This window comes from Antechinus flavipes, chromosome 3 (assembly GCF_016432865.1).
Source record: "Antechinus flavipes isolate AdamAnt ecotype Samford, QLD, Australia chromosome 3, AdamAnt_v2, whole genome shotgun sequence".
Classification (NCBI taxonomy): Eukaryota; Metazoa; Chordata; class Mammalia; order Dasyuromorphia; family Dasyuridae; genus Antechinus; species Antechinus flavipes.
The window spans coordinates 185,581,222-185,600,030 of record NC_067400.1 but is presented as its reverse complement, the minus strand read 5'-3'; the positions used below and the strand labels follow the sequence as shown (position 1 = coordinate 185,600,030).

At 30.8% G+C, this 18,809-nt stretch overlaps 1 protein-coding gene across 4 annotated transcripts in view; it reads left to right on the top strand.

The window, feature by feature from the left end:
• Window positions 1–18,809, top strand: part of ROBO1 (roundabout guidance receptor 1) — a 464,510-nt gene that overhangs the window by 392,073 nt on the left and 53,628 nt on the right. For 3 of the 4 annotated variants that reach the window (XM_051984356.1, XM_051984357.1, XM_051984355.1), the window contains 3 exons: window positions 4,494–4,648; window positions 14,482–14,817; window positions 17,122–17,229. In XM_051984356.1, the coding sequence (XP_051840316.1) occupies window positions 4,494–4,648; window positions 14,482–14,817; window positions 17,122–17,229 (599 nt within the window). The remainder of the gene's footprint in view (window positions 1–4,493; window positions 4,649–14,481; window positions 14,818–17,121; window positions 17,230–18,809) is intronic. The other variant, XM_051984358.1, reaches the window with a different exon arrangement.

Below are 18,809 nucleotides of genomic sequence, written 5' to 3'. Positions count from 1 at the left end.
ATGGTTGCTGAATTAGTCTTTGTTTTACTGGTGATATTACCACAGTAGGGTCACAAGTTGTTGAGATTTGACTTTACCAGAAGTCTACTTTAGGAAGCCATACCTTCTTTATATAAGCAAAACTAAAGCTTCCATCTAAGACCTATTTTTCATGAACTGTTTATAAAAGAGCACACAGAAACTAGAGAAACAGTATGATTAAGAGTACTTGGCATTAAAAATGGATCTTTAGCATAGTAATTCAGATTTCTTTGCTCTGCTATACCTGTCTGTATTTAACTTCATCAGCAGGATGTTGTTACTCGGTTAATTTAATTCAGAAGTTAAAACGGGTACATTTTTGCATCCTGTTGAACAATGAGTTATCTTAAAGATGTATAAAAAGAAAAGCTTGTCATGTTCAGAACTTGCCTTTTACAAGGTTTAGGCCAATGGGTTAATGTGTGTTTGTCTGTTTTTATCTATTTTTCTTTTCAACACTCTTATCTGTGTATCCTTGGATTAAAAACATCTGACCTATTAAGTGTAATTAATTCGTTGGTAGGTATTTAATCAGATACCTAATATTTACCTACTGGGGGGTGTTTGCTTTTTTTGTTTTGTTTTGTTTTGTTTTTGGTGAAAAAGCATAAAAAAAAGGCCTAAGTCTCATCTAGTTAAAGAAAGTGCTAACATAAGAAAATATCTCAAACAGAACAATTTCTATTAGTATATTCTAATTTCTAATTCATGAATTATCTTTCTTTTTTTTTCTATTTTTATGTATAGTTGTACACATATTGGCACAAGTATATTTCTGTAATATATCTTATATTACAATACATATTATATATTTATGTAGATATGTATATATGTCATGTATTACAAATATCGCCTGTTAGATTTTTTTAATTTTTTAAGTAATTTCTTCCTCTTAAAGTGAGCTAAAATATAATAAATATAAACTAAGAGATTTACTAATTCTTTATTCCTCAGATAATATGAAAAGACCTGCACTGTAGGTTTCCATAGTCTAGGTACCCATAGTCTTGGATTCTAAGAATTGATTTCTATTTTCTGCTTCAATTTCCTCCTTTGTAAAATTAAGAAGTTAATACATATTTAAATTCTGCTCTAAATTGTTATTTCTAAATCCTTTTAAATTAAAAGGGTAGTTTTCATAGAAAAAAAAAACACCACCTTTTTCACTTTATCAATAATAAAAGCTAAGTAATAGACACGTTTCCTTTGGGATGATAGCAAAGGTAATAGTTACCCTTCAATAGCGCTACTATTAAATAGCTTTAATTGATTCTATCTTATAAAAAAATGCAACCTTATTCCTCACACTATAATGATCAGAAAGTTGTAAAGAACTGAAGGCAGGGGATTATTTTAAAAATTACTTTTGTAAAGGAGCAAAACAAACTTAAGCTGAAGTAGTTTATATCATCTAGGTGTTGGTCAACTAAATAAAAAAGAAATATCATAGACATAACTGTTAAACAGCCATACTTCTTTCTTTCTTTTACCTAGTAAATCACCACAACTATATTTTCTTCATTTGAGTAGAATATAATTTTTCTGAGGGAAGAGACAGTCAGATGTGTATATGTTATATGTATTTGTGATTTATGTATGCATGCATGCATATTATACACACGTATATAAGTATAAAACTGTGCATGTGTTCTATATATGTATAAACCAAACATGTGCATGTACTCCTTTTCCTCCTTTTTATATGAAAGCACCACCTGCCCACGTAAAATGGGAACATGTAAGCTTTTTATTTAAAACATTTAAAAATACTAGCTTTTTTAAAAACAAGTAAAAGACTCCAGACTTGGCAAAGGGCATGGGGGAACATCACTATCCAGATTCTATCAAAATGATTGACTTTTATTTGCTTCTTTCACTCAGTAGTCATTTTCAGTATATTAGTGTACTAATGATATATGATCTGTTCTTGACAGTATATTTACTAAAAAAAAATAGTCTGAGGTTGAAGTTTTTGAGGGACTGATTTGTGTATTACTTTGTGAATATTTATTTTTAAAACTTTGAAGTTTAAAATATATTTGCATGTAAAAATGTTCTTTTAAATCTTTCTGCTTCTATCATAGCTTTTTAAGAGATTGTCAAAAATTACATTTCTAGTATGAAATGGAAGGTTTCCCAAATCCCGAAATAAATAATTAGCTTTGAAATTGATATCTAAACAGAAGGCTATTTCTCCATATCTATTTATATCTATGTTCTATTTATATTTTAGTTTGGGTATGTGTTTTTGTTGCTGTAGGCAATGCAAATTAGAAATTTAACTGCAATTTACAATCCTGGAATTGCTTGTATTACTTACAGGCTAGTGCCTTTTCCATTGTTAGATGACTAGTATATATGTTAGACATAGAACTGAGCCTGAGGTCTTTCTGTGGCCTTCTACAAAAAGATAAATCATGAATTTGTTTATAATTCTTGTTGCAAGTTAGAGATTCTGGTTGTTTCTTGAAGTGATTGAACTCGGAATTCTATGAAGATCAGAATATATAACTTAATTTGCTCTCAGGACTTACTCCTCTTTAGTATTGATTAGAAGCTGGCTAATTTATATTTACTACTTCAGAATAGAAATACTCCTGATTTTTGTTCTTTCATCATAATTTCCATACTGATGATTTTGTTCATATGCACTAGAATTATATTGTGCAAAGCAAATCCATTTTCCCCTCAACATTTTTAAGATCATAAAATTGAAAATTCTTGACCTGTTCTTCTCTATCCCTAAAAACACAAGCACATATTATCCTTAAGACCCCTAAAAACATACTTTTGTAGGAGTATGAAACTCTGTGTATGAAACATTGACAATCATGTTAGATATTTGGATATGTTGAACTGGTATTCCTCCCATCTCCCCACGCCCTTTTCACTCTTTTTATCAAGTATGTGTCTCTGAGTTATGGAAAAAGGTAAAGGTAAATCTTGGAATTGTTATATAAAAGTAAAAGCTGCCAATAAAATTTATTTTAACAGAAATAAAATAGAGCTGAAAAAGGCATTAGAAGTCATCTAAAGATGTAAATATAATTGTAAAATGTGGGGAGCTTCACAAAATAAATCTCAAATTCCTCTATTAGATTGCACATAAAATTTAAATATCTTGTGCTGGTAAAATACATATCCAAATACACATAATTATGAAATTTCTATTCCAAAGTATTAATTTTATTTTAAAAATTGGCCAGAAGGTAAGAACTAGAGGTCTTTATAATAATAATAAATGATAATATTAATAATATCAATAAATACTAACACATTTGTAAATTACTGGTTATAAATGAGATAATTTTAATATTGAACTGCTTCATATGTCTTCATGTCCTCCAAGTTAAATCTTCCGTCTAGTATCTAATTAATACAAATTCTAACTGTTCTAGAGGTGTAAGATCATCTCAACATCTACCAAATAGATTTAATTGGGTTACCCTAAATAGAAATGGCTTATTACATGTGTATATGTAAATAACTACTTTCTCAATTACTTGTTCTCAAAATATGAGATAGGACTAATTTAATTGCTGTTTTTTTTTTTTATATTAACAAAAGTATGAATTCTAAGATTTTACTTAAATTCCATTCTTTCATAAGCATTTTGGGGGGAACTTTTCAGAGAATTTAAGCATTTTTCCTATTTACTCATTCCCCTCCTCCCCCCATATATATTTCTTGTAGTGGAAAAAGTATATACACACACATACATATGTGTACATATATACGTGTGTGTGTGTGTGTATTTCTTAGAGTGGAAATATGTCCCTCACCAGTTTCTATATTTTTGAAGGAATTGATGATATTTCATAAGATTGTCATCAAAATATTTTGACCAACTTTCAGAAAAATATGTTGAACAAGAGGATCAGAATGTCACAGTTCTGGATTTCTTTCCTGTACTATTTAAAATGAAAACATGTACTTAATTTGAGGGTCCTATGGTCCTGAATAAAATCGCATTTTAAAATAAATTTAGTGGATAAATCCCATTAATAAAACATTTTCCCCTTCCCCCCAAAAAAGAATAAATGGCCTAAGAATACAGTTTAAGCTATTAAAAATTTAATTGATACACCTGTGACAAATCTTGTGGTTATGGTTTAAACCTCTAATATTTATTTTACAATCCTTTTTTTCCAGAAGTTTTTCCTGTAAATCAGGATGCTTCAGGCTCTAATCAGGGTGATTTTATTAAGAAGATTTTTGACTGAGTCTCACTTTCTACATAGATTTGGACTAGTTGATCTTTATGGGCTCTTCAAATCTTAAAATTTGATTGATTATATGTTTGATTCATTGTGATTCATAGAATTCTGTCATTTCATAGAATAATCCTGTCAAGTTCATGAACCAGCCTTTCTATAATCTGTAAGTGTAATATTGCTGTTCTATTTGCCAGATATGTAAAAAGTGTCAACGTAACATTATAAATAGTTGTAATATTTGCATTTTTTTTTAAGGCCAGGACTTCTCAATATCAATGAACCTGTCACTCAGCCATGGCTAGCAGATACTTGGCCGAATACTGGAAATAATCACAATGATTGTTCAATCAACTGTTGTACTGCAAGCAACGGAAACAGTGATAGCAACCTGACAACTTATAGTCGCCCAGGTTAGATACATAATCTTCAATCTCCATGTATTTTTATTGGACTAAGTTCACACTTCCATCCCCTTTACAAGTATACACACTCAGAGTCATCCAGATATATACATCCTTAACGTTTAACTGCTTAATGTAAAATGCCTTTAAAACTTCTTCTTTATTTCTTTTGTTTTTTATTTGTAACAGCAGAAGATTAAATCTATTAGGTGTGAATTTGAAGAGTTCATATTATTTTATTGTACAATGTGTTAGAATACTTAAAAACTATTATTTATATTATTTAAAAACTATTATTTAATAGCTAAGTTGTGTTTTTGTGGCACACAAATTCCCAAGATACTTAACCTATATTGGTTTAGTTCCAAAATGCTAATTTTAACAAGATATGATTTATGTTTTAAATAATGTATTCTTATTAAGAGAAGGAATGGAATTTTTAGGTGAAGTGCCAAAAGTGTGATCATTTTTACCTGTCCTGTAATATTTTCTTCATCATATCAGGAAATATCAAGATCATAGCCCCTACATTGTCATTTCTTAACAAATAATACCATCCCAGTCTCTACTTTTTTCCACCTAAGAAGCTGTGCTTGAACAAGACCTCTCATTCAAATTCAGATAAGATTCGTTAATCTACTTCATTCATTTGTGATTTCATCCCAATAGGTTTTGAATCCAGTAGCACATATTTCAGGCTCTCAGAACTATAAGTAATGGTCTTCATGAGTTGCTGTAATTGAAAAAAAAAAATCACTACCTCATGGTTAGTCCTCTAGTCATCAAACTCTCTTCATTGGTCCTCATACAAACATAAAATTTGTTTTGTCCTTACACATTCCTTCCATCTTGGTATAGGACCTGTTAGCATCTATTTGAGTTGTATTTCTTTTGAGAACAAGAGGGCATCATTATGCAACAATAACTCATTGGATTAGGATTTTAGTGGAAGATCAGAATAAGAATACTAAGATAAAATAAGTTTCAAATTGAATTTTCAATCAGTAAATCAAGGTATTTATTAAAACCTCCTTTGCAAAGAATGTCAAGGTGCTATGTATATGACATAGTCCTTGTTTTTGAAGAACTTGAAACATGTTTAAACAGATAAAAGTAAAACTGAAGTGACTGACATAACCTATAATTAAGTTGTAAATTATCCTGCTGTGTCTAATTGATAAATGCCATGGTTAAAATAAAACTTCAATCAGTTCTGAAAAGATCAGCAGAATTTAGATTTTTACTCAGTTTCAATATTTTTACTGAACTCTACTCTTTTAGTAAAATATGCAGTAAGAAAGTATTTGAAATGAAAATCTTTTCATGAAATCCTAAACACAATTTACAAGCTAAGAAAATTAAAATAATCACTCTTCATGATTTAATAAAATATGTAAAGTCCAAAGCAATTTTAAAAATCATCTTGAACAATATTCATTTTTATGCTGTTGCTATTTTTAAAATTCTTGTTAATAGAATAGATTTCATGAATGTTAATTATGCTGAACCATTTTCTTCAATAATTGCTACTTTTACTTAAAAAAAGAATTAAAATTTACCTGATTTATAAAAGTAATTGTTTTTGTTAGTTATGATTTCTTTTCACAAAATCAAAAAAAAGGAGAAAGTATCATCACTTCAGTAGAAGTAGAAAAGGACATAGAGATAGAAAAAAATATAAGAAAATTACTTCAGACCTTGACTGAAAAGAGAAATGAAGAAATTGTGTGTGTGTGTGTGTGTGTGTGTAATTGCATAGTAAAAATAACAGTGCCTGTAAATTTAAAATGTAAAGAAAAATATGCTATTCTGAAGATGTAGTCAGCTCTATAAAACATCACGGAAAGATAGCCTTTTTTTCTTCTGTTCTCAAGGATACCCTTCCTGCATCTATCCTTAGGCTATTTTCATAAAGATGTTATTGGGATGAGAAAGCATACAAATTGGTAATGATGTCTTAAGTTGTTCTCTTCTGGGAGGAAAAACCCAATAACCTATCATTACTGGTCTTTCCAATTTTTTTTAATAAATTTGAAATATCTTGCTTTTAACATTGTATAATCTGTATAAACTGATGGACAAAGAATGATGAATTTTTTGGTTCACAGAATCCTTGACTACCTTAAGGGAGAGCACTCACATTGACAGAATAGCTAATCCCAGACATATCTAAAGCCATTTGAAAGATATTTGCCTGGGCTAAAGGACCAGCCTGGAAGTCAGGAGGACCTGAATTCAAATTTGACCCCAGACATTTGACACTTCCTAGCTGTGTAACCTTGGGCAAGTCACTGAACCCCAATTGCCCCAACTCCCTCTCCCTTATTAGTTAATTAATAATAATAATGATAAAGATTTGCCCAGGGCAGGGGGAAGGGAAGAGAATACATACTTATATACCATCTATGTTACAGACACTGCGCTAAAAACTTTACAAATAGTGAAGTAGAACTAAGATATTGGAGTAAAGATAGGAATTTGTCCCTCCTCTTCCCCAAACCTCTCCAAATTCCTTTAAATCATGACTCTGAACTTTACAAATATCTTGTTTGATCCTGCCAACAATCCTGCAATATAGGTACTTACATTACCCCCATTTTGCAGTTGAGGAAACTGAGGTGAACAGAGATTCAGTGACTTGCTCTGTCACACAGCTATACGTGTCAAGTCTTCCTGGCTTCAGATCCAGTGCTCTATCTACTATCTAGATTGTGCATGAAGAAGACAAAATAAGATGGTACATTTCCAGAAGTATAGCATGTATTTGAATGAACAAGCCCAGTAAGTTAGTCCATTATTATGTTTGTGTATATAGGTGTATAAGTATGTGTGCATACAGATGGATATGAACAGGCGTAGGAAACAAAATAGACAAGGAGATTCAGCTGGATTGCATTTGGTTGCTTGTATAGGATTTTCAGTTATCAGAGATTGCTAGCACCTTCAAAAGTCTATCTTTTTAACATCTATATTCCCCTAGAGAGGCTTCTTCTCAAAAGAACTAGAGAAAAGCATTGGTGCATGCTATGTACTGTGTACTGTTCCACCATATTATCAGCAATGACTTGCGTACAAATTATCATAACACAATATCAAGAACATATGTAACTGGAAAAAGGTATTGGGATTGTCATATATAAGAGACAACGATGGCCTGAGGTCCTTATATTGGCATCCTTAGGATGTTAAAAACACTAAAGGAAGTTCTTTATCTTTTTGAATGGATCCTTTATAAAAAATTTAGAGACAAGAATGGACAAAACTTAGATAGAGTTTAAAGTAATTTATACATTGTGTTTTTCATTATTGGAGAGAGCATCCACACCACTGTTGAGGTGTCACAAATGCATCAAATATTGAAAATATATTCAGAACAAAATTAAATTACTGAAATCACATGAAACATTTATTAATCTTTCTAAAGCAATGAATATCTGGATACAAAGATTAGAAATAGTTATTTTTGACAGGAATCCAGCAAAATCAAAACCTGCTTTTCAATTTTGTAATTGAATGTTCACAAAGTAAAGTGAAAAGTATATTCATTTTTTTCTGCATATCGCTTTTATTCTTTAATCTTCAATAATACAAAAAATGAATTGCATTGTTGTAAAGGTTACTTGTTAAATTCAGTACTACATAATGAAGTTGTACAAATGGATGAAACACCATACATTATTTTAAGTTGTATTGGTTTTATTTTTCTGTTATGAAAGTCTCTTTCTTTTCCACAGAATTTTGTTCTTAATACTTATATGACTTAATTCTTAACTCTTAACATTTCAAAATTGGGGCTTTAAATCATTCCAAATTTGATCATCAAAGTTGAGAGTTAACTAATTATTAATAATGTTTAATATAGTAGATTTTTATTAAGCCCTCTTGTTATAAGACAACAAATTTTTGGAAATAAAATTATGAAATAAGATATGGCTGCTGCATGGTACATTACAATCTTATAAACATTATTTGATGAAGTTAACTAGACATTAACAAAGGAGGGGGAAAAATTTCATTTTAAAAAATCTTATGCCCTTCTTTGTATGAACTTCCTTGATCATTTGTTTATTTAACAGTCTACTAGTTATTTTTATTCATTTGACCAGACTTGTGAATTCATTTGGTATATGGAATTATTATAGAGAAAATTCCCTCCACCTATATAAATCCGCAAGTTTTTTGGAATACTGAAATGTTTCCTGAGATAATAAGAGATTAGGTGACTTGCTCAGGGACACCCAAACCAGTATTATTAAAGGTGGAACCATGAATCTAGATTATACTATCCCTCATTAAAAACAGCATTTCCTCTGCCCCCATCATTGTAAGTGATTCTTTATACTCCAGGGAACCTGAAATTAATCTGAATCTGAAATGATTAATATATTGCTTTCAGAGAATCACAAAAGCTCTGAGTTGGAAAACTCCCCAAAAGTCCTTTTTTAAAAATAATATGGAATAAGAACCCCTTGCCTGACCAAAAAAAAAAATCTAGTCCATTAAGAATAGTCTTATATGCACTTTAGATTTCAAGGAAGCAGATTTCAAAGGTGTGGGATATTATGGCCTACGAAAAGTCAATCCAGAATGGATGGAAAGCTCACAAAAAGAAGAGATCAAGGGAAAAAATTATAAAAAGAAGGAAAAGGAGAGATGGAAATTAAAAGAGATGGGCATCAATCCTCTGAGAATTCACCATTTAGATTATAGAAGACATGAACAGAAAATGGAATTAAGATGGAAGTCATAGATGAATACCAAATCGGGGGATAGTAAGAACTCTGTTAAGAAGGGTAATAGAAAATTCAATAGAACACAAATTCAGTGAGGGTAAAATATATCTTATTTCTCTATTTCTGTCCTTAGCATCTGGTACAGTATCCAGCATATAACAGGCAAACCACTTGGGTTTTTGGTTATAACAAAGCAAAAAAGAAGAAGCCAATTGGGAATAGGACCACTGCTTGGGGAGAATGTGATCACAGCAATAGATGACAGAAGGAAGGTAGAGCTGTTCAACTATTATTTTGTTTCTGATTTCTCTTTCAGGGAGATATGGTCACTGGATGGAAAGCATGGAACAAAAATAGTTGAAGAGTGTGTTGTATAACAACATGAGTAAGAAGATAGTAATGAAAGCACCTATTCTTAATTAGGAATGCTCATGTTAAAAAAAATGGATATAGAAAGAAATGGCCAACTGATCACTCAGTCACAATCTTGGAGAATATGGATTGATTTGAAGTCAGGCAAATGCTATCCTGATTCCATAAAAAGGGAAGAGAATGGATCCTGAAAAACTATAGCCTAATGAGCCTGATTTCATTTTCTTGTAAGATTTTGTGATGTACTATTTAGTACAGACTTAGTATTTAGGATGTTTAGTTTAATTTAAATACTAAAAAAGGAAATGGGGATTAAAAATATCTCATAAAAGTTTAGTAATTTATTTAAATTTTATTTCAATTTCAACAAAGCATTAAAGAAATGTAGCATGCCATTTTTGTGGACAAAATAAAGAGATGAAGGCTGTGAATATTTCAGTTGTTAGGATTTTTTAGTTGCTTTTAATTTTTGTTTTAATTGACATACAACAGAAACCATCTACTGCACCTATTCCTATCTTCTGTGGCCAAACACAATAAGTCTTCATTTTGCTTCTTCAATTGCTCTTCAAAAACTTGAAGACAGTTTTCATGACTTTTCAAGTCTACTTTAAGTTAAATAAATTCATCTGACCTCTGTGTAAAAGCTCTCCCTCATCTTCACCATTACTTTGCATTCTGGTGCATCATTAGCTCCTCAACATTTTTCCTAATATATGGAGCCCAGGAGCACTCAATGCTTTAGATATAGTTTGATTAGTACAGAATACTTCAGGACATTTTTCACCCTAGTCCTAGACAATTTGCTCTCTTAATGTAGACTGAATGGACTCCATATATGATAAAAATAATTATCTATCAACATCCTCTATAATGTAGGCTAGAATTTTTCTTGTCCTTGAAATGTATTAAAATTAACTCTGATACTTGAATGGAAAGAAGGAATATTAAATTAAATCCTGGTCTATTGACATACTTTTAAGTCATCTGAGTTCAAAAAAGGCACAAGGAACTACCAATAGAACCTTAGGTTTTTACAGATCAAGGCTGAGAAACTGCTTTTAAGCAATCCCCGTTCTGACTGTCACTTCCCTGTTTAACTAAGGAAACCTGTTTTTGTTTTTTAATTTTTATTTATTTATTTATATTGAAAGTTTTTAATTTTAAGAGATATGCATGGATAATTTTTCACCATTAACCTCTGCAAAATCTTGTGTTCCAATTGTCCTTCCTTCTCCCCTAGATACCAAGTAATCCAATATATGTTAAAGATAGTAAAAATATACATTAAGTCCAATATATGCATGCATATTTATACAATTATTTTACTAAACAAGAAGAACGCAAAAAGGAAAAAATGAGAAAAAATAAAATGCAAGCAAACAATAAAAAAAGAATGAAAGTGCTATATTGTGATCCACTCTCAGTTCTCACAGTCCTTTCTCTGGGTGTCGATAGCTCTCTTCATCACAAGATCATTGGAACTGTTCTGCGTTATCTCATGTTGAAGCGAGCCATGCCCATCAGACTTGATCGTTGTATAATCTTATTATTGCCGTGTACAGTTTCCTGCTTCTGCTCATTTCACTTAGCATCAGTTCATTTAGTTTTTCCAGACCTCTTTGAAATCATCCTGCTAATCATAGAAACCTATTTTTGTTAATTATAGGAGGTACTCTTTCCTTTCTTTACTCAAATCTGAGATACCAGCATGCCCTGAACAGTCTTTGTCTTCTGCAGCATGTACATTGAATGACATTAAATGTGACATTACTAATACTTCTTGAACTTTTTCATATTAAATGCAATTTAGCTATTCATTCCTTACTGTTTGATCTGTGAAATGTTGTGTGAGATGTTATAATTATACTTATTAAATTTTATGTTGTTAGGTTTGGCTCAAAGTCCTAGCCTCTAAGTATCTTTTTTTGCATTTATATTATGTCACCTAATTAACAAGCTTTTTGTTATATATAAATTTTTCAAGCATGTCATATCTTTCTTTATCCAAGACATTAATAAAAATGTTAAGTTGCATATGGACAAGGAGAGGTCCCTGGGACACTCCACTAGAGATGTCTTCCCTAGCTAAAAATAGCACTGTTCATGATTTTTTTTGTTAGTTGATTACAGATTTATATTCCATTGTCTAGCCCACATCTCTCCATTTTATCAACAAAAACAGCATGCTACATTTCTTAAATGCTTTGTTGAAATTGAAATAAAATTTAAATAAATTTCTAAACTTTTATGATGAGGTATTTTTTAATCCATTTCCTTTTTTAGTAGTTAAACTAAACAAAACATTCTAAATACTAAGTCCATATTAAACAGTACATTCCAGAATCTTACAAGAAATTGATAACAGGCTCACTAGGCTATGGTTTTTCAGGATTCATTCTCAACCCTTTTCATGGAATCATATTCTCCAAGATTGTGACTGAGTAATCAGTTGGCCAATTCTTTCTATATCCATTTTTTTTTTTTTTACATAAGCCTTCCTAATTAAGAACAAATAGGTGCTTTCATTACTACCTTCTTACTCATGTTGTTATATACACTCTTCAACTATTTTTGGTCCATGCTTTCCATCCAATGATCATATTTCCCTGAAAGAGAAATCAGAAACAAAATAATGGTTCAACATCTCTACCTTCCTTCTGTCATCTAATGCTGTGATCATATTCTCCCCAAGCAGTGGTCCTATTCCCAATTGGCTTCTTCTTTTTTGCTTTGTTATAACCAAAAACCCAAGTGTTTTTGTTGCCATTTGCTATCTCTGTCAAGTTCAATGAATTCAAGTTGCACTTCCTGGTTTGCCTGTTATATGCTGGGTACTGTACCAGATGCTAAGGGCAGAAATAGAGAAACAAGATATATTTTACTCTCACTGAATTTGTGTTCTGTTGAAGTTTCTATTACCTTTCCTAACAGTTCTTACCATCCCCCGATTTGGTATTCATCTATGATTTCCATCTTAATTCCATTTTCTGTTCATGTCTTTTATAATCTAAATGGTGAATTCTCAGAGGATTGATGCCAACTTTTTTTTTTTTTTATTTCCATCTCTCCCTTTCCTTGTTTTTATAACTTCTCCCCTTGATGTCTTCTTTTTGTGAGCTTCCAATCCATTCTGGATTGACTTTCCATAGGCCATAATATCTTACACCTTTGAAATCTGCTTCCTTGAAATCTAAAGTGCATATAAGACTATTCTTATTTTTTCCTTTGCCTCATTATCACAAATTCTAAGGTGGATTAGTCATTTAAGTCAGTTATCTCAAAGGTTCTCATTATTTCCACCTCAACAACTGAAAATTCCTCCTTTATTACTGATTGAATCTTCTCTCTCTCTCTCTCTCTCTCTCTCCTTCCCTCCCTCCCTTTCTTCCTCTATCACACACACACACAAACACACACCACTTTCTTTTCCTTTCAATTTAATGCCCTTGAGATTAGATTTGCAAGAGTTTTCATGTAGATATATTCTTATCAGACATTGGTAAATATACTTTATCTCTTATCAGGAATATGTTATTATTTGTATGCCATCATATATAATTCAAGATCTCATTCTTGGCTGTTCTCTTCTTAATCAGCTATTGTTCACCTATCTAATTTAACTTTCCCTTTTGATGCCTTTTTGATAGCAATTATTGTCTCTGATGCCTTTGTCTTCATTTGCTAAGACTGATGAAAGCATTGTCTTGTCCAAGACATTGGACAATTTTAGAAATATTTCATAAATTCCTTCTGGCATTATCAGTGGTACCCATATGAAATCATCAAAAGTGAGCAATAATCATCTAGTCTGACAAGTTATGTAAAGTTCTTTATCATTTTCTATATACTTGTACCCCCCCCCCCAAACAACAGACTTATTTCTTATTATTAGGCATCTCTTGACAAAGAATTACTTCTAAGGCAAATTACCTTCTCAACTAGAAAACTAGTTAAAAAAAATTTTTTTTAAGCTATTGACTTATTATTGCTTCATTTGTCAAATATTGTTAAATCCCTTTTATCTTTGTTTAGGGAAAGAAATTCATTCTCATTCTTTATCTAATAGAATAATCTTTTTTCAATGAATATCTTTTTTTATTTTTTCCCTTTAAGAAATATTTTTCTTTTCCATTTCCATTCAGCAGAGACAGCAGCAAAATAAGAAAATCTTCATAACCAATATTGTATAGTTAAGCAAAGCAAATTTCCATATTGGCCTTTTCCAAAAATGATCCTCAGTAAGTTGTGGTACCTTGTTAGTTTCCAATTTTGTTACTCTGAAAAGAGCTTTTATTCATTTTCATTATATGTCTCTTGTTCCACAGGCTTCACTACTGTTTTGTGAATGATCAACAACCCAAGCTTAATACAACTTAAATTTTTATTGTATGTTTCCAACAGCATTAGTATTAGTAACATTGTAAAACTGAGACAGTTTTAAATGTCTGACAGAAATTCAGAGATTATTATTGAGTTTCTTTTTGCATTGCCCTTTTTCATGTGCCTTAAAATAAATAGTAAATCTATTTTTGCTTTTCTTTGTATCCTCAGTGCTTAACAAAATTCTGGCACATGGTAAATAACTAATTTACACAAACTTTTTAATTACAAGCCCATTGTGGTTTCATGGAAATAGGGTCAGTGTGGTACATAGAGACATTTGTAGTGCCCCTAAGGATATGTACCTGTAACCCAAGGGAATAACCTTTTCCTTTTTCTTTCCCTGTGGTTTAGCTGATTGTATAGCAAATTACAACAACCAGCTGGATAACAAACAAACAAATCTGATGCTGCCTGAGCCTACCGTGTATGGTGATGTGGACCTGAGCAACAAGATCAATGAAATGAAAACCTTCAATAGTCCAAACCTGAAGGATGGTCGATTTGTTAATGCATCAGGGCAACCCACTCCTTATGCCACCACTCAGCTCATCCAGTCAAACATCAGCAACAACATTAACAATGGCAGTGGAGATTCCAATGAAAAACAGTGGAAACCCTCTAGTCAGCAAAAGCAGGAAGTGGCACCTATTCAATATAACATTATGGAGCAAAACAAATTAAACAAAGGTGAAGAGTTTTGCTTCTCCTTCCATCTTTTTTTATTGACATGCTTACTTACTCCTTTGACCACTCTAGATTGAAACTTGTTGGAACTAGCAAGCATAGACTTCTTATGTTAATAATAGGCTTTTCTATTTCATGAGTTTCAAAATTATTAATTATCAGTATCAAAGAGTTAATTAATACTACAATAACCTTTGAAGATTGAATTTATTGTAACAAATAAGCGGCTATAATGGAATTAAATAAAATATTTTCATATGGCTTTGAAATAATAGTCAATGAAGAATTGGTAAGGACAGTCTTATTTATAAGACAGATGCTCAGCAGTTAAAATACCTCACATTTTAAATAGACCATCTTATTTTCACTCATAGATTGAAGATAATTACTTTTATATGGTCATATAAATTAATAACATTTTGATATAAAAGTGAAGAAACCAGTGAAAAATATTTAAATTAAATTGAAATTGAAAAAGGGCTTCTATTATTTACATTCCTACTAGCTCATGTATTCATTAGACCAAATATGGTGCATAATTCTAGAAACTAAATGTATGTTGTTGACATAGCCTATCTGTGCCTCACATGATTATAGTTTTAAAGGTAGAAGGTTCTGTAGACTAACCGGATCTAGTCCAACACCGTAATTTTACAGTAGAGAAAATTGAGGCCTAGAAAAATTAGTGGATTGTCCAACAGCCCAGTAGCATCACTAGGGTTAGAACTTTTGTTCTTTTATATCAAACTCAGAACTTTTTGCCACTTGATTGAAATCTGTCAATAAAAGGACTAATAATAAATTGAATTTTGTGTTAACATAGAGTAAATAAATATTTTTTATTTATAGAAAAGCTTTCTGTAATGTAACATGCAAATTAGAAGAGAAATTGATCCTTTAGCTATCTAGTTTAGTAAACTAATTTGCTAAGTTATAATCCTAGGAAAGAAAGTTGTTATAATTTGACATATTTTGAGAAGACACAATTTTGGGGGGGTTATGTGTTCAAAAAAATTCAACAGTTTATTTTATATATACTTTTTTTTTCAAAATGAAATCTTGAGCATAAACACAATATTTCAAAAGAAAATTCCTCTCAAAATCTAAAAACATGTAAGTTTACTATGTGAGAGTCACTGAAGTTAGCACTGGGGATACAAAGATAAAAATAATTCCTGCCATCAATAAGCTCACATTCTAGTGGAAAAGACAAACATCTAAATAACTACACACAAGGTATATAGAGAACAGACAGGGAATAATTCCAGAAGGGGAGGACCCAAAATCACCAATTTTATACATAGTCCAAGGATTATTTGTAAAAACAAACATTTTATTTTTTCTTAATAATTTGATGTTTAACTTTAGGATGAGAAAGGTCTTTTATTTTTCTTCAGGGCTCAAGCAAACATTGCATCTTTCAAATTTAAGGCATTAGGACTATCTAAAGCCATGATACTCAGTATAATGCTTTTATTAATTTTTAAAGACCCTTTGAAAATGTTGTTCATTTGCAATACCTTGCATATTTCAAAGTGTTGACTTATTGTTTATATGCCATGAAAACATGTGACATAAAATGCTATAAAATAAATCAGAATGCAACCAGACTGACAAAACTGTTAACAGTTACATTCAATTATTGAATTAAGCATTTGGATTTGTCCCTCTCTATGCTAATATTTTCATAATTGGTTTTGTTTTGTTTTACTTTTTTTTTTTTTTTTTTTTAGCAGATGGAATTTCAGTGCTTAAATGTTCTGTATTTTTATAAGCCATGATATTCGTTGGATACTTTCTGGATTCTTTTTTTTTTTTTTTTAAATTTAAAGAATAACAGTGAATTTCCCAACATCCTATTGTTAAAGGCATTGATTTTGTCTAAGAATTGCATTTTGCTAGATACAAGGAAAATTAATGCTTTGTACTTTATGTAAAACGTGCATATGCTAAAAGAGGAAAACGGTTTGCTTACTGTTGATAGATACAATGGAAATTTGTCAAAGAGACAGGAATTGTTCTTAGGTTCAAAAAGAGACATAAGGAATTTAGGAAGGTTTGTATATGTTTCCATACATATATACATACATCTATATACATATTTTCATATGTATTGAATCAGTATTTTATAGCTTTATGTGTTTGGGAATCTGAATTGTTTCATATTCTGAAAATCTGATTGTTTAAAAAAATGAGATGGAAAACAAAGATTTTAATTTCTTTTTGTTACTTAGAGAATGGCAAAAGTCTACATAAAATAACTTATAGGGAAAGTAACATTATTTTACTTTGTTATTGAATCTTCAGATTACCGAACAAATGATACCATCCCACCAACTATTCCATACAATCAGTCTTATGACCAAAATACAGGAGGCTCCTACAATAGTTCAGATCGAGGCAGTAGTACATCTGGTAAGTATCAATCTTTTCCCACTTCTCCCCAAAATTGAGTCTCCTGTAATTTTTTTGCAAACAATAACATATTAAAGATTTTTAAGCTGGTGAATTTAATAACACATTTTATTATGCATTAAGAGTTATAAAGTACCTTTCTCAAAATAATCTTTTCTAAAGTTATTAACATAAGTAGTACTGCAGATGAAGAAAAAAACAAAAACAAAACTAAGGTACTGTGAAGTATCAGACCTGTGGTTCAAACCCCTTTAGATTATGCTGCTTCTAAATCTTATATAAATTAGAAAGACTTGATATTTGTCACTTTACTTGGGCTGAATCTAGTAGATCTGATTTTCCTCACTGATTGGGCTGGAAAGACTTCCTTCTCACACTCCAAATAAGAATGTATTAAGTAAGTAAACTAAGGTCTTCCCATAATATAATTATGTAGCTTCTATACACAATTGACATATTAAAATATTCCATTGACAAAAAAGATCTAAAAGAAAATACGATCTAGGTTAGGTATATACCAGCTCTCTTTCTTTCCATCTGTATTTCTAATTGTTGTTCTTTAATCAGAAAGTGTAGGTCCTAAACTTAAACTTGGGCATTTTGAATTTGCTTTTTCCATCCCAAATTCTGTTTCAGACATTTTCCTGTTGGGTTGCCCCTAGAACTTAGAAGAGAAAGTTTGCTGATGCTTAAGTACTATTACAATAAGTACATTATTATAATTATAACAATAAAATTAAGTTGTCTTCATATTAAAGTGAAAATAAACTTAATACTTAGTGTCTGAGTCTATATAACTAAATTCACAAAAACTTGGTATAATATATGTACCTTTCTTTTGTCTCCTGACTATTTTCTACTCAATCAGGAATTAAGTTTACAGTGAAAAGTTGCTAAGGGATTTTAGCAAAGTATTCCTACTTCTTTCCTATTTTCATTAGGAAACCTTAAATGCAAAAATCCTCACCTGTGCTGCTTCGCTTTTGTAGATAGTATAATCATTTACAAATCAGTTAAATCCACTTAACTTTTCTAGGCCATAGTTTGTTGGATTGGAGAAGATAGCAAAGATTCTACATGATCTCAAAAGTTCCTTTTATGAGCAAAATTTTATGATTTTAATTTTATAATTCTTTTGAGGAATACAGTGTCTCATATAATCTTTCTGAATGTCATTTTCCTTATCTGTAAAATGAGGATCATTAGAGCTCTAATACCTATTTTATAGTTTCATTTTCAGGTACAAATGAGATTCAAAACTATTTTTAAACTTTCAAAATTATATAAATATTACTTATCACTTAATAAATAGCAATTGGTGAGAAAACATGTAGATTAGCAGAAATAAGAATGCCATAAACCTAAGGGATTGATGGAAGTGATGGGATCAAGAATTATAATGACTCTATATTAAAAGACCACGGAAAGGAGTATATTGATTATAATCCTTGACCATTTAAGTAGGAGGCTAAGAACAGATACTATGTGGACAATGACCCCAATGAAAAATTTGGAAGACTAGATTAAAGGGTAAAAATATCACTCAGACCAGGCTAGAGTCAGTTATTCAACAATTTGTA